We start from the raw sequence: 16,485 nt of genomic DNA on the forward strand, positions 1-16,485 counted from the left end.
TCACAACACACATGGCTTTATTAAAAACTCTGAGAAGCTCTGGTAAAAGAATCCCTCTTTATTTATGTTTGTTGTTTCATTTAGTGTTTTCTGAATTTATTTGACCACAGAACCAATTTCTTTGGGTTAACACCCAAGAATTGCCCATGGATCTAATATTTGGCAGAACACAATTAAGAAGCATTGTTTTATTGTATACACCCTGAGCCAAGATGAAGCCCAGTGGAGTAATCTTCATCAAGGACATCTGGGTTCAGCATTTTTAGGGAGAGTCTCCCACTGTGGGTTCCGGACTTTTGGGAAATAAGTCTTCCAAAGAAAGGAGAGAGATGTTCAGAAAAGCTCTACCACTCACGTAGCTTTTTTCATCATAGTGTATTTTTTTTTTTTTTTTTGTATTCTTAGCAGGAAGAATGTAATGGGATTTTTATAAAAGGTTTCAGAGAAAAACAAGAGGATTTCACTGTCTACTTGTTCAGTAATGTTTATAAATCCAGTAGTGTGTGTTTTATTTGTTTGGGCTTTATAAATCTGTAATTCAAACCAGGTTTTATTATTGCCTTAAAGGCAGCCACCCATGTAGGCACAGAGAGCTCCAGAAACACACGACTAATTGTTGTGGTTTCCCCTGCTGAACTTGAAGAGTTTGGCGTTGAATCCCAGTCTCTTGGCTGCTGTAATGTCTATGCAACAAGCAATTTTTCTGGCATGAGAGCTGGCATGTTCGAAGTACTAATTTAAATGGTCCTTTTAGGTGTTATTTTGCAATGAGAAAGTTTAAGGCTAATAAACTCGACTTCTCCTGAGCTTCGTCTGAGAATGTAAGCCTACCAATTGCATCTCCTTTCTTTTCCCTTTTTGTCCTATCATTTTCTTTTTATTCTCTAACCCAAACTGACAGATTTAATAATTAGAAATATTTTACAGGTTTTGTTTTTCTATTTACACTCAAGGGTTGAAAAGTAGAGTTACTTAGTATGCAGATACGGTCTACCTACCTCTTAGTGCACACATGAGCACAATTCAGGAAAAAAATGATGAGTTATTTAAGATATTAAACAATAAGCTATCACTACTTTTTTCATTTTAGAGTGGGTGGTCTGTGGTTAAATAAGAAACAAAAAAAATCCTCTGAGACTCTTTGTAATATTAGTCAGAAGGAAAGGACCCAGCAGCAAATGCAGAATCAAAATCTAATCATGAAGTTTCTAAACAAGATAGAAGAGGGAAGACTCAGTTTATGACCTGTGCCAGGCCATTTGTGGGGTTACTGTTTAATTTTTAAAACAGTCAAACTTCATTCCTCCAACACCCTCTGTTAGAGGGCGTTGCTCACCTCTCTTACCTTTGTTTTTCTTGGTGGTTTACGGTACCTCTGGGGCCTGTTTCTCTCAACCAGCATCCTATGTAGTCAGTCATACATTCACTCTTCATCAAATGCACCCCTCTTTTGTTCATTTCCTTAGGGCCTTACCAAGTAACTGATGGATCTGAAAAAAAAAGAAGTCAATTTTTATTTTGTAGCAAAACATAAAATTCATATACAGCATATACTATTTCAACCTATGCTGTCTTAAAGGTCTGTTTAGACCTAAAAATATCATACCCAAATAAATAAATCTAATAATGAGGCATTTTTTTTTTCTTTTTTGAGATGGAGTCTCGCTCTGTCACCCAGGCTGGAGTGCAGTGGTGCAATCTCCACTCACGGCAGCCTCCGTCTCAGGTTCAAGTGATTCTCCCGCCTCAGCCTCCCCAAGTAGCTGGGATTACAGGCGTCCACCACCCTGCTTGGCAATTTTTGTATTTTTAGTAGAGACGGGATTTCACCATGTTGGCCAGGCTGGTCTTGAACTCCTGACCTCAGGTGGTCCACCTGCCTTGGCCTCCCAAACTGCTGGGATTACAGGCATGAGCCCATAATGAGCTTTTAAGCAGCCTGGCCTATAATGAGGCTTTTAAGCAGGCACAAAGGTATTTACTGGGGAAGATAACTCTTGTCCAAATATAGGTCAACACCTGCAAAGTGGCTACTATAAGTAGGTAGCAGCCTATACCAGTATTCTCTAAATAATCTAACAAAATTTTACCATCACTTTCACCTCAAATATGATCTAGATAAAGGAGGAGGAGAAAAAGAGTCAAATGGACTTTCTAATCCTTTGTATTGATTACTGTCTCACAAAAAAGAAAGTATTACACTGCATATCAGCATTTATGTATCAAACAAAATGCATATTTTCACAAAACAAATAAGCAGAAGGTAGAAGTATTTGATTATTGTTGTTTATCTTAATGTAGACATAGATGGTATGTGCCTATGACTTTTTGAAAAGAGGACGATATACCTACAGCTCTTCCAATATTTTTTAGCTGTGGCAGACCATATTCCCAAGGGAATCCTGCTGATGAGCCCCTGGAAAGAAGTGGGGTAGCCACTCGGACACCAAGTAGAACAGGTAATTCATTGTTTTGGATTCTGTTGCCCAAAATGGAAATTGCCTTATTTTTGTTTTCCTGATCAAAACAGTGACCTACATTTCTGATTGTTTGGGGGGCGCTGGGAGACGGAGTCTCATGATGTTGGCCAGGTTGGTCTCAAACTCCTGGCCTCAAGTGATCCTCCCGCCTCAGCCTCTTGAAGTGCTAGGATTACAGGCATGAGCCACTGCGCCCAGCCTGATTTTGTAAATTACAGATTTAAAAGGACAAGGGAGAAAATTAAAATCATCTATACTCCTACTCTCTAGAGTTAATCGTTGGTAAAGTTTGGGTGCACAGCTTTCCAAAATGTTTTTATACATTTATGCAAGTGTATATTTTTAAAACACAAGAGGCCATTTTATATAATATATAGAATTATATAGAAATATTGTTTTATCTTGCTACTTCTGACATTGCAAGTACTTTAAGTGGTTCCCAAAACATAGCAAATACTCAATAAACTTCCTTCAGGCACCTTACTCAGCTATGAGAAACGTCATAGGAACTCAGAGAGCGTAGACTTCAGACTCTGGGTGTTTACTGATTGGTCTTTTCGTTAGCATAGTTTACTGCTGACTGAAATGGCGACAGTGAAGAAGGGCGGATAAGGAAGGAAGCCACAGGATTCTAAGAAATAGGATTGGATACATAGGATTTCCCATGCTCCCAAGCATATGCCATCACTCTGTGCTCCACAGAGCACTTTATTCCTGGGTGTGTCAACTCAATTTCTCCCACCTCATGTGCCCGTTCTAGAGTGTTATAGTCACTCAGTGGTTTAATGTATAGGGAGAGAAATAGAGAAAAAAGAAACATAAAGCTCTAGGATTTATTAAAGGTATGAACTGTTGATCTAAAAAATATTATTGAGGGGTTATTGAATGTCATGCAGATTACAGATTATAATTTCCATCTGTTTTACTTTGTTAACAGATATGTGATGTTCTCCACCCTATGATCCTATATTCTTGGAGTGCTCGTGAAAGCATTATTTTCCTAAACACTTTATTTACCATATGCAGCTTAGCAAAATTTGCTTAAAGGAGCCCCCTTTCCCCATTGTAGATCTTGTAATAAGTTGTTCTCTTTTAATCGTAGATGACACTGCTCAAGTTACCTCTGATTATGAAACCAATAACAACAGTGACAGCAGTGACATTGTACAGAATGAAGACGAAACAGAGTGCCTGAGAGAGCCTCTGAGGAAAGCATCGGCTTGCAGCACCTATGCTCCTGAGACCATGATGTTTCTGGTAGTCCCATATCACTTAACTCAATCATTTACTTGAGAGATCGCCTTCTGTTACAGATATTGGCTTAGAAATAAATCGTTGAGGCCAGGCAGGGTGGCTCACACCTGTAATCCCAACATTTTGGGAGGACGAGGTGGGTGGATCACGAGGTCAGGAGTTCGAGACCAGCCTGACCAATATGGTGAAACCCCATCTGTAATAAAAATACAAAAAAAATTAACCAGGCATAGCCAAGTGCAGTGGCTCACGCCTGTAATCCCAGCACTTTGGGAGGCCAAGGCGGGCATATCACGAGGTCAGGAGTTCAAGACCAGCCTGACCAACATGGTGAAACCCCGTCTCTACTAAAAATACCAAAATTAGCCAGGCATGGTGGTGCGCATCTGTAATGCCAGCTACTCAGGAGGCTGAGGCAGTAGAATCGCTTGAACCCAGGAGGCGGAGGTTGCAGTGAGCCAAGATCACGCCATTGCACTCCAGCCTGGGCAACAGAGGGAGACTCTGTCTCAAAAAAAAAAAAATTACCCAGGCATGGTGGCAGGCGCCTATAATCCCAGCTACTTGGGAGACTGAGGCAGGAGAATCACTTGAACCCAGGAGGCAGAGGTTGCAGTGAGCTGAGATCATGCCACTGCACTCCAGCCTGGACAGTGACACTCTGTTTCAAAAAAAAAAAAAAAAAAGAAAGAAATCAATCTCTTAAACATGAGATTTACAGATGTATTTCATCTGGACTACACATGTATTATAGCCCTTCCTATAAATATCAATATATTTTTTCTCTTTCCAAGCATTATTGGTCTCTTAATGATTCTATTATCTGGTGATCAGAAGCATAAGTATTTATAGTTACACAATGATTGCAGATATTTATTAACCCAATCAAAAAGTAAATATAGGAAAATGTATTATTTCATTCCTTAAAACAATATTTTATAAAGAAAGAAAAGAAAGATGAAGGAAGGGAGGGAAGATATTCATTGTCTTAGGGCATCTGCTAGTTTTCTCTAGTACCTCCTTGACTTAGAACATGAACCAGTATTTGTTTTTCTTGTAATATTGTCAGGCATATATTCACACTAGCCACCTATTAAAATATCCTTTAATGATTACTTACTTTATGTATTTAAAAAGATGCATTTAAGGAGGATGGAAGCATACATTTGAGTCAGCTTCATTTTGGGGAGGTGGCAAGTAGTAGAAAACTGTTGACTCTCAAGTGATCATCAGTGGCTGCTATTATCATTTTTCTTTTACTGTATTTACTATTTGTATTTCTAAGTCAGAGAGATCGTCAGGTAAAATAATTTATATGTTTCCTTATCCACATTATCTTTTTTTTTTTTGGCAAATGTACTCTTAAGAACATCCTCGTTTGGGTCCAATTATAAAAATGCCTTTACTTCTACGTAGTACATGTTTCTCAAGAAACAGTAGATCACATGAAATAAATTAAAATCCCTAAAAAATGTGGCAATTGTTATTATATAGGATTAATGTCCATTTTAAAGCATTAATATAAACTTAATTAATAATAGGAATGATCAGGTCCTCCTGCTCATGGATTTCTTTTGAGAGCTTAATTTAGGGAGGGAACCCCCATCTCTGAAAAATTCACATGATTATGTAGAGATATAAATTTACATGTAATTTCAGAATATTCTGAAGTCTTTAAAACTTTATTTAAGAACCTTGCAGTAGACTCGAAGTAGTTATACTAACTTATAGAAGAAACATCCATGTTTTTGCTGGAGTGTATATGGACCAGTGATAGGCAAGCACCTAATAGTGCAAAATTTATATCTGAAATGGCATTTGTTCCTTTCCTTCTTACTTTGGGGTCAATGTCTCGTTCATCTTGACTCTCTAAGCAAAGATCACTTATTCACCTTGGAGTTTTAAGTCATTTATTTCCGATAGCCACAGTTGTTACTGAATTTAGCAAAGCACAAATTGCCCTGTAGAAAAACTGCGTGCTGTTTAAGTATTTTAATGTTAAACATTACAGGACAAACCAATTCTTGCTCCCGAACCTCTTGTCATGGATAACCTGGACTCAATTATGGAGCAGCTAAATACTTGGAATTTTCCGATTTTTGACTTAGTGGAAAATATAGGAAGAAAATGTGGCCGTATTCTTAGTCAGGTAAGAAATGCATTCATTCACACTAATTTAAATATAGGAAAAACAGTTCCTTTGTTGCTTAAAGCTCTGTAAATTCTTGACACTTGTGGATAGGTGTTGTGTGGAGAAAGGAAGTTTTAGAACACAGCATTCTGTAGATTCCTTGCTGTGGGTTAACAAAAGAAACTGGAACTTCAAGTGAGTCGAATGTCATATTCTGCAATTAAAATACGATATATTTTTAAAGACAAAGTAGGAGGGGATAGAGATATATAGACAGAGGACAAACGATCTAGAATTCATAGAATTAAGCAAAAGAAAATCTGACACAGGCCTCTAAAATAAGAAAACTGCCCATTTAGAGATACTAATTTATTGTCTGTAATTATTTTTGATGACTTTTTAAAAACTTTTGAATATTATAGAGCCTAGGCCTTATCAAAGATAATACATTGTGCCAAAATGTGTTTCCTCCTAGCATTATGAAAAACACATCACATAGAGTTATAGAATAATACTTTGCTTCATAACCAGCCTTTGAGTATTGTTTTCTTTAGGCTAGACTACTTTCAAAGCTTTTCACATAAATAATTACTTGTTTTGCTGAAGAAGAAAGAAAACATGTAGAAATTAAGAATTTGAAAATGTTTGTTTTAAACTACAAAACAAAATGATGGATTTGCTGTACTATGGAATAGCTATCGAAATACACACCCTTAATTAAATAAAGAGGATGGTGCAATAATATGTATCAGCTTATCTTCACATGTTTTAGGTGTGTTCTTATAAATTTGAGTAAGTGTCACAGCAGGGATAGTAAGGACCATCAAACTTGTGAATATAAGACTTAGGTAAGAATTCAAGACCCAACCCAGATCTGTTGGGGCCACTAACACTTCTCTGCAAAACAATAGAAGAGAAATCACTGAAATGCTGATTTCTACGCAGTGCATCAGAGATGAGCTTTATTTGGACCACTCAACACATGTCTCAATGTGGAACTTCGTTTGGGGTGAGGATCATAATCTGTGAAGATTGAAGGGAAAAGATAGCAGACCTTTCTTCTAGTGTTTGATTCTACAAGCACATATGACTGTCTAGTCTAGGGGTACACTAACATTATTGATGGAATATGAGACACAAAATTCTTACAAAGTCTGTAAAATATTCAATTATTGCCTCTGCTAGACTCTATTCTGTCCATCACCATGTTGAAGAATATAATGGCAGCCTTTGCACTTCGCTAGGAGTTGAGAGTCCTGTTCCTCTTCCCTTCCTTTCTTCTTGGTGCTAAGTAATGTCTCTTACACTAGCTGATCTTCAGGACAGATTTAAGGGTAGCTGTTCTGTCCAATTCACCTTAGCCTCATACCTTAGGGATCCTCCTGGGAGATTGTGTATTTTCTTTCTGAAACCTATGGCAAACTGCAACTTTGAAGGAGTGAGCTTGCCTGCAAATAAGCCTGTAACGGTGCTACAGGATGTGGCAATGAGCCAGGAAGCATTTTCTCTCTTTATTTTTTTTTAACTAGGGAGTGTGTTCCCTGGTATAGAGAGACACATCTCATCTTATTTTATATTTGATGTATATCTCACAGACTCTCGAAAACTTAATCTTCACAGTAACTTTAGTGCAGGTTTTTTTTTAATATGTATTTTATAGAAGAAGAAACTAAGGCTTAAAAGAGGATATGCTACTCTTCTGAAGTCATATAGTAAATATTCAACCCAGGATTCCAGAGTAGATTTATCCATATCAGAAGCCCAAGAATTTTATATCCATTCAATTGCTTCTCATATCTTCATAAAACCCCTTGACCTATTATATCTTCAAGTTCTCCAAATGAGGATTTGGACCTAGTAGAAAAAGTGGTTATGATAGCAGTCAGTTTTACAGCACAAATGACAGCGTACAGAATTTCATTACAGGTACCAACCACTCCCTTGAAGTTCTGTGAGCTGGGAACGGGAGAAAACAACTTGACCAAAATTGCCACAGAATGTTTTCTAAGAGTCATGGATACCAGTAGACAATAAAAAGATTAAGGATAATTAACAATTAGATTCATGCAAAATTCAATAATGTATCTTTTGTTCCAATCATGTTCCAAAAACAGAGTAATATATTGATATATGATCCTTATTAGTCACCGTTTACTTTCCCAATTTCCCAGACATTAAACTTTGAACAAATGCAGTTTCATATGACTTGCTAAGTAGAACTTTTTGGGATTTTTCCTTTTATTTGAGTTTATAAGAACAAAAACCATGAAATTTTTGTTATGGAAAATATGTATATATTTTTGCAATAGTAAGACTTTAGGACAGCTGAAATGAATTAATGTGAACATTCCAATAAATCACCTTTTGGCTGAGACTAAATGGAAAAAGTCTCATTTCAAAAGATTTTTAAAGAGACATGTGCAATGGAAATAAGTTCTCAGTTTCAATATACAGCCTGCCTTTTGATGACTATCATTTTAACCAACTTAAAAGGACACCCTTCAGATTTTGAAAAGGCATTTAATGTTTTCCGTTACCGATATTTACCTAGTTTCACCACTGTTCTCTTTATGTCTGACATACACATAGGGATATTTCATAAGGCTTTGTCTTTTCTTTTACAGGTATCTTACAGACTTTTTGAAGACATGGGCCTCTTTGAAGCTTTTAAAATTCCAATTAGGGAATTTATGAATTATTTTCATGCTTTGGAGATTGGATATAGGGATATTCCTTGTAAGTATATGTGATTTGTAAAATAATACTTTTAAAATATGTCGAATTTGCTGTGGGTAAATGGGATAGTGAATCATTAGCAGGTAGCACGGAATTACACATGGTAGACACTGAATATGGAGACATCATACGGTGATTAGGAAATATCGCCTGTGTGTTAGAATCCTGGCTCCTATACTTTTCAGCTGTGTGAGACCCTAGGGTTTACTTAAGCTCTACATGCCTCATTTCTTAGTCCATAAAATGAGGATTATAACACCTGCTTCATATGATTGTTAGGATCAAATAAGATTATAATTTTAAAGAGGTTATTTTGGTGCCTAGCACACAGTAAGTCCAACATAAGTCCACTTTAATATGGCTATTTTTTGGAAATAAATAAATACTAAATTTATTGCTCATTTAATAACCCATCTCTTTTATTGGGTGAATTCAAGTTTTGTTGTGGCATCTGAAGAGTTAAGTCACTATATATGTTTTCTCCACGTAAGATAAAGTTGGCTGGTGTTTAGAGGGACAGGAGGATGATGGTCTGATGAATAAAATAGAAAAGACATCTGGAAGTGGTTATGGAAAAATGATGAGAAACACTTAAAAAAATCAGGTAAATGGAAAGACCCAAGGAAAACACACAATCAAGTATTCAAGCTCTGAGTCTTGTGGGAGTAAGTTTCCCATTTATAATAACAAGAAATCGGAACACAGAGGAGATGTTAAATTTTCATTATGTAGCATTTCAGGAATCATTGATTAGAACACATAAGTAAAATGGTCTTATAGTGCTACAAAATATATGGTTTAGGAGACAGTGTCTATAGGTCGAAACAGGGAAATTGTGGAGATGTTCAAAAATCATGGAACATATTAAGGAAATAAATATATAGAAAGAAAAATATTGATTGGAGCATGTCTCGGAAATATGTTATTTAAATCATATTTTAACTTTTAAGCTTTTAAAAGTTTTAAAAGCTTTTAAATTTGCTTTTATGCACCTCAGACTTCAGAGTCCCATAACTTTTTCATAATTGTAAAGAGCTGAAATTACATTAAAAAATAATTAACACTAATAAAGCACAAGTATTTCCAGGAAGGGGTATCATATTAACTTAGGGATTTATTATGAGCATATTTATTGTTTTCAAAATCCCATCCACCTGCTACATTGGAATGAATATGCACAGCTGATAGTGTATCATAGAAAAAGAGAATGAAGAACTGAATCTACAAATGAGATTTTCTGAAGAACATGGGACCAAAATACAGGCAGAGTAAGGCAGTTGGAGTAGGGGAAAGAGGAGCTCAACAGTACCAGAGCCCCTGGGAACATCTGGCTGACAAATCCATGGAAGTTGGAAGAGAAGTATGAAAAAAAGGGGTAGTTGGAAAGGATCTCAAGATAAGCCTTGCTTTCTTAATACAGTTTTCCCAGGGCCCACCCTGGTTGGATGCCAGTGATTGACCTAAGTGTTCACGATTTCTCAAAGGTTAAGGAATTACATAAATAAACTTTTATAGAAAGGAAGCCACTAAAAACACTAAAGAACAGCTAATCACTAGACTGAATTTCCAAATCCATGTTATATTTTCAAATGTATTTTAATGATATAATTAGCCATAGCAAAGTTCCACTGAGTTCAAATTGATACTAAACTCCATAGACATAATAACTACCAACTTTTTCACAGGTAGTATATCATTAAATCATAGTTGAAAGATGGCAGATGTTTAAGTACAAAAATAAGTTTTCAGATTCTAAGATTTATTATTCACTTTTATATTTTCTTATTCCATTTTTATATGTTACAAGTAAATAGACGTTTTCCCCTGAAATAATGGGTTCTTTATTCCAGGTGAAAAGATCTTGTTATAATAAACCTGCTTGTTCTATTAGAAGTCCCAGATACTCTCTATAAAGGGAATTTATTTACATCTTCTCATAGGAAAGCTCTAGTTTCATTTGTGATCACTTTTAACTAATATTTCATATGTGCTGAGATTGTAAATTAATATGAATACTTATTAAAAGCTTCACTTGTCATTAGTTATAATTAGCACATACAAAAATTTGCTCTGTACCTACTTATTTTAATATTTATTTTGGACTATATTTCTAATGGTCCTATCTAAATAAATCCTTAGTTGAAAAGAAGCATAAGAGGAACCAAAGTTAAAATGGGGTTGGATTAACTTTAATATGATAATGTGTGCAAATATTAGAAACTAAATTTCTTGTTATAGTTCTAAGTGTACCTTTAACGGTTTTCAAGAAAAGAGGGTAAGTAGGAAAGCTTTTAAATTTGTAATTAGAATCCTGACAAAAATTGAAGAATCTAGATTTAAACAGAGAGTCAAAGTAATTTCATGGTAGTAGCAATAGAAAGACAAGAAATATGGTCAACTCAATAATATAAATGTGATAAAAATGTATTTGTTCAATCACACTTAGGATAAATTAATGTATGGTCAATACCCAATTGCATAAGGAGATAAATAATGTTTGGTGTCATTCATAGTCCCTTTCAATTGGGTATCTTGCTTAATAAAGAAAAATCTATTCATATTCATTCATCAATCCAGTTATTTTTAAGGGTAGTTTTTTTATTTTCAAAGAGTTTCCTCTCCAAAGCGTATTCTCCCTAACACCTCTCATTCTGATTTAAGTTTGAGAAATGGGGAGAATGCCTCAGAAGTACCTGTGATCATGTAGCTATTTCATGGCAGCAATGAGAATAGTCCTGCTCAACCTATATTTAGTTCAGTTCAATTCAGCTGTACATGATGTGCCCACTGATTTTAAAGCTAGATATTGAAGTGACATGGTACATGCTAGAGGGGCAGAACTACCAGAGTATTAACTATATTCCAAAAGAAAAACATATTTAAAGTGTTACCTCTATTCTTTATTACTTCCGCTTACCCTATGGTGCATAGGAGCATAGACAAAATTTTAAATAAAAAATATATAAATTTGGATCTTAAAATCTGTGAATTTACATACAACTCCAACCCTCCATACCAGCTCACTTCAACTCTGTGCTTGAGGGAAAAGGAGAAAGTTGAAAAAACAAGTGTATCAAGACGGAAGAGGGAGATGGGCGGACTCTGGGAAAGAGGTAGGGTGTACCATGTGCTAGTGTATGCATGTGCGTCTATATGTTATTAAAGAGGGTGAGGGGGTTGCCACGTGAGTGAAGGCGTCATCGAGAAGGCTAGGGGTTTGTCCAAAATGCAGAGATGAAGGAAGAGGTATGATGATAATAAGGATAAAATAAGGATAGCTCTGATAGCATTTCTTATCCTTCTCAGTTGCCTACCCTGGCCAGAAGAAGAAGCATCTTTGAGCATTTTTATGTATCACATAGAAACCTGTCAGTAACTTACATTGACCTTGCTAGCTTCCTTTCCTGAGTGTCTTTGCTCCTGGGTTGGGTTACCAGAGAACTAATGACAAGAACAATGGAGATGCCAGCACTTGGCATAATACTGAGTACATGCTAAGTGAATATTTGATTAATAAACATGTTACTGACTGCTAACAGGACAGATGGTTTTCTATTCTTCAATCTAAGTGATTGATGACAGTGTTATTCTCCTACACATACACACATATAACTAGATGTATATATTTAAATAAGCAGCTGGATTTGGTTAGCGATTTTTTTATTTAGTACTTTTAAACGTGTACTTGAAAGCAAAAGGAACATTTTAAAATATATATACTGTCTTTACCTAGTTTTTAAATCAAGATTGTACCAGCCTCATAAAATGAGTTTGGCAGCTTTTCTTCTTATATTTTCAGCACTAGATTATTTACTTAGGATTAATTGCTTGTCGAAAGTTTGTTTTTAAAAAAATAAAATAAAATAAAACATTACCTATAAAGTTTTCTGGGCCTGGGCCTTGGGGTGGGGGACAGGGTGGATTAGAGCTCAAAAGCTGCAAGTTCACCTGGAATAGATGTTATCAATTCTGTACCCCAAACAGGCTCTGCCAACACTGTGATACTGCCTCCCATCCACCTCTGTACTGCTATGCTCATGCACAGGTTTCTCTGACTTGCAACAATAATAGTAACTACTGGCATATAGTAATCTTCCCAGCTTGCAACAGGAGAAGATAATTTAACTAAGAAGCTGGCTTCCAACATATCTCTCAAAAGTGGAACCCTACTCTCAGACTGCCATTTTCCCACCATACCAGGTCATTACTATCTTCTACCGATGGAAGTAGAAGATATTTTATTTTATTCTTACAAATCCAGCATTGATTCTGGGAGAAAGCTGGTGATCTATACTAGTTTTATCTTGTTCTACAGCAGCAATTTATTTTACATGAATAATGTTTACACAAATTACAAATTCACCGTGTATCAGGCCCTTTAAAATATATTTCCTTCTGTAATTGTCAAAATTGTACTATGAATTTGGCAATATTATTCCCGTATTTTTAAGAAAAAGAAATGAGACTTTTTACTCTATCTTATTTTTAAGATAAGGAAATGGATTTTAAGTAACTCACCCAAGTTAGCATGGATAATAAATATTATAGCAGACGTAAAAGCATACCTGTCCCAAATCAGAAAATTCTAGTATGATCAATTTCATAAATAGCCCAAGTACAGACATAAAATATGATCGTAATTCTCTTGCCTGTGAATTATTTGTAAATGTAATGGGCTCATATCACTGGAGATGGTCTATACTCAGGGATATAGATGCCAATCTTAATAAAATTGCTCTTTCAAGTACCATATAGGCCGGGCGCGGTGGCTCAAGCCTGTAATCCCAGCACTTTGGGAGGCCGAAGCAGGCGGATCACAAGGTCAGGAAATCGAGACCATCCTGGCTAACATGGTGAAACCCCGTCTCTACTAAAAATACAAAAAATTAGCCGGGCGTGGTGGCGGGCGCCTGTAGTCCCAGCTACACGAGAGACTGAGGCAGGAGAATGGCGTGAACCCGGGAGGCGGAGCTTGCAGTGAGCCGAGATCCTGCCACTGCACTCCAGCCTGGGCTACAGAGCAAGACTCCGTTTCAAAAAAAAAAAAAAAAAGTACCATATAATATTATTATTCATATTTACGATTGACACAGGTATACAAGGAGGGTAGGATTTGAGTTTCTTTTCTTCTTCTTTCTTCTTCTTCTTCTTCCTTCTTCTTCCTTTCTTCTTTCTTCTCATTCTTTTTTTTTTCTTTTTTTGAGACAGTTTTACTCTTTCACCCAGGATGAAGTGCAGTGGTGCAGTCTCAGCTCACTGCAACCTCCACCTCCCGGGTTCAAGCGATTCTCCTGCCTCAGCCTCCCGAGTAGCTGGGATTACAGGCCCACGCCACCACGCTCGGCTAATTTTTGTATTTTTAGTATAGACAGGATTTCACCATGTTGGCCAGGCTGAACTTGAGCTCCTGACTTCAAATGATCCACCCATCTCGGCCTCCCAAAGTGCTGGAATTACAGGCATGAGCCACTGCACCCGGCCGGAGCAGAGTTTCTTTAAGCTCTTCTGATGAGATCTTTTCAAACCCACATGCAGGCCTCTCCACTGAATTTCTAGGATGGAGATCTTAGGTTTACCTAAGATTTAGCTGCATATTGTCATTTAAAGACTGATTCCTAATGGCTGCCAGAAATTTAACACCTACCCAGGTGCTACAATTGCCACACATAGGTTTCCTCTTTCTTCTCTGACTAGGTAATAGATGTTTCTCTCATATTCTCCTTGTCATTCTTGTTCTCTCCTGTTTCTCTCTTCTCCTTATTTTAAGTATTATGAAGAACTGTAATCTATTGTACTAGAGAAGGAAACAGTATCATGGTTGGTTAGCAGAAATACAATGTGTAAAGTTAGTATATTTAGAATAAAGTACATTAATCAGTGAAGTATTATGAGGGGTCTGATAAAATACTTGGAAGAATTGCACAGAAAAGGAAGGTGAGCCAAGAGCACACTGGGCATGTGGTTATGGTTTGAAAGAAGTTGAACTGCACATGTGGAGTACGACCCCCTTCCCTTGATGATGGCATTATGACTACTGAATCTGGTTTTCCCGTAGGTTTTAACTCTTCTAAATGGCTTAGCTTCCTACATTACTATACAAAGAGGCTTTTCATTTTCTTTTTAAGTATTTCTTAGAACTATATTCTGAAATTAGAATTTCTAGATCAGAGAATAAATTGATTGTGGCTTTGAATTTTGCTTGTGGATAATATCTACATATAAAAGATATTTTATTGCAGTGCTTTAAGATTGATACAGAAAAATGGTATTATGTTCTATTCCCAGATTATTTTTGAGTACCATCTATCGAGATGAAATATTATGTCTCATCTAGTTGAAGTATGTCATAGCTATTACATTTATTCTCGTTCTCTGCATAGTTTTATGCAGGAGCATGAAAATAAGTACCAGAGTAAACATCACACTTTTTTCACACAGTATGTTTCCGATATACGTAGTTTCTAGTCGATTATTGACACAGAAATTTCCACTTCAGATACCTGCATGCATAATAAACGTTACAAGTAGGGGGTTTTTTCTTGGTACTGTGGATGTTATAGAGTTATGGAAGAGTAATCAAAGAATATTTGTCCTAGAAAGTTTGGCCAACTTTCATGGAAATCGTAAAATGTTAGGACTAAACTGTTTGTCCAGTAGATGGCACTCTTAGTTCTTGGACCCAAAGTTCATAAACTGATGACTGTTCCTGTTCACTGGTTACAGATCATAACAGAATCCATGCCACTGATGTTTTACACGCTGTTTGGTATCTTACTACACAGCCTATTCCAGGCCTTTCAACTGTGATTAATGATCATGGTTCAACCAGTGATTCAGGTATGTACGAAGTGAATCTGCACTGCCTTATGAGAGATGGGAACCAGGGTGGTTTTTTTTTTGTTTTTTGTTTTTTTCCCCCCAAAAAAAAGAAGTCAAGACAAATAATGTCAGTACTTTTTAAAAAATTTCTTTGACTCTCATTTTCTCTTCTCAGATTCTGACAGTGGATTTACGCATGGACATATGGGATACGTATTCTCAAAAACGTATAATGTGACAGATGATAAATACGGATGTCTGTCTGGGAATATCCCTGCCTTAGAGTTGATGGCGCTGTATGTGGCTGCAGCCATGCACGATTATGATCACCCAGGAAGGACTAATGCTTTCCTGGTTGCAACTAGTGCTCCTCAGGTAAATCTTTAGATTTTGGTTGGGAGAACTAATGTAAAGATTTCTCAAGAAAGTGAAGTTAAGTGTGATTTATAATAGGCACCAAGTTAATATAAGCCAAACTACATATAGGCTTACATTAAAATTCTCAGAGACCATGCTAATTCTGAAAAGAAACCATGGATTCTTCCAAGATTCTAATAGCGGGTATACAACTTTATTATCCATGGGAATCATTTCTCAGTTTTCTTCTTAGGAAGAAAACCTACTTGAATTCATGTTAATGGATCTCTTCAACAAACAAAAGGCAAACTATACAAAAGCCCCTTTCTGAAAAGATTAGAGAACCAAGTATTTCTTGGACTTTTAAGAATGTAAGGTTTCTTTGTATATAAATACCATTCCTTTGAAATATATTCATTATAACAGTTATGATTCTTACGACATTACCTATGGGTTGGTAGGATTTGAACATCAATTTATTTCATTGGAGGAATTTTTTTTTTTTTTTTTTTTTGCCTAAACATAGATTCCAAAAACAGTGAATAAATTTAAAGTTCATCTTGGTGTATAATTCTACCTAAGTAAAAAATTCATCACTAAGTATCTAGACATACCCATTTATACAATCAAATTTAGCCCCTCATTTATTTAATTAGCTGAACCCAAGTTGCTAAACATTCTGAGATCCTCTGTTCTTCTACAAGATCT

General features: G+C 36.2%; 1 protein-coding gene across 1 annotated transcript in view; it reads left to right on the plus strand.

The window, feature by feature from the left end:
• Positions 1-16,485, plus strand: part of PDE3A (phosphodiesterase 3A) — a 294,546-nt gene that overhangs the window by 262,235 nt on the left and 15,826 nt on the right. The window contains 6 exon segments of the mRNA XM_058442168.1: positions 2,374-2,459; positions 3,583-3,737; positions 5,746-5,883; positions 8,490-8,601; positions 15,325-15,438; positions 15,596-15,795. Of these exon segments, the coding sequence (XP_058298151.1) occupies positions 2,374-2,459; positions 3,583-3,737; positions 5,746-5,883; positions 8,490-8,601; positions 15,325-15,438; positions 15,596-15,795 (805 nt within the window).

This window comes from Hylobates moloch, unplaced genomic scaffold (genome assembly GCF_009828535.3).
Source record: "Hylobates moloch isolate HMO894 unplaced genomic scaffold, HMol_V3 SCAFFOLD_8, whole genome shotgun sequence".
In the NCBI taxonomy this organism is placed as follows: domain Eukaryota; kingdom Metazoa; phylum Chordata; class Mammalia; order Primates; family Hylobatidae; genus Hylobates; species Hylobates moloch.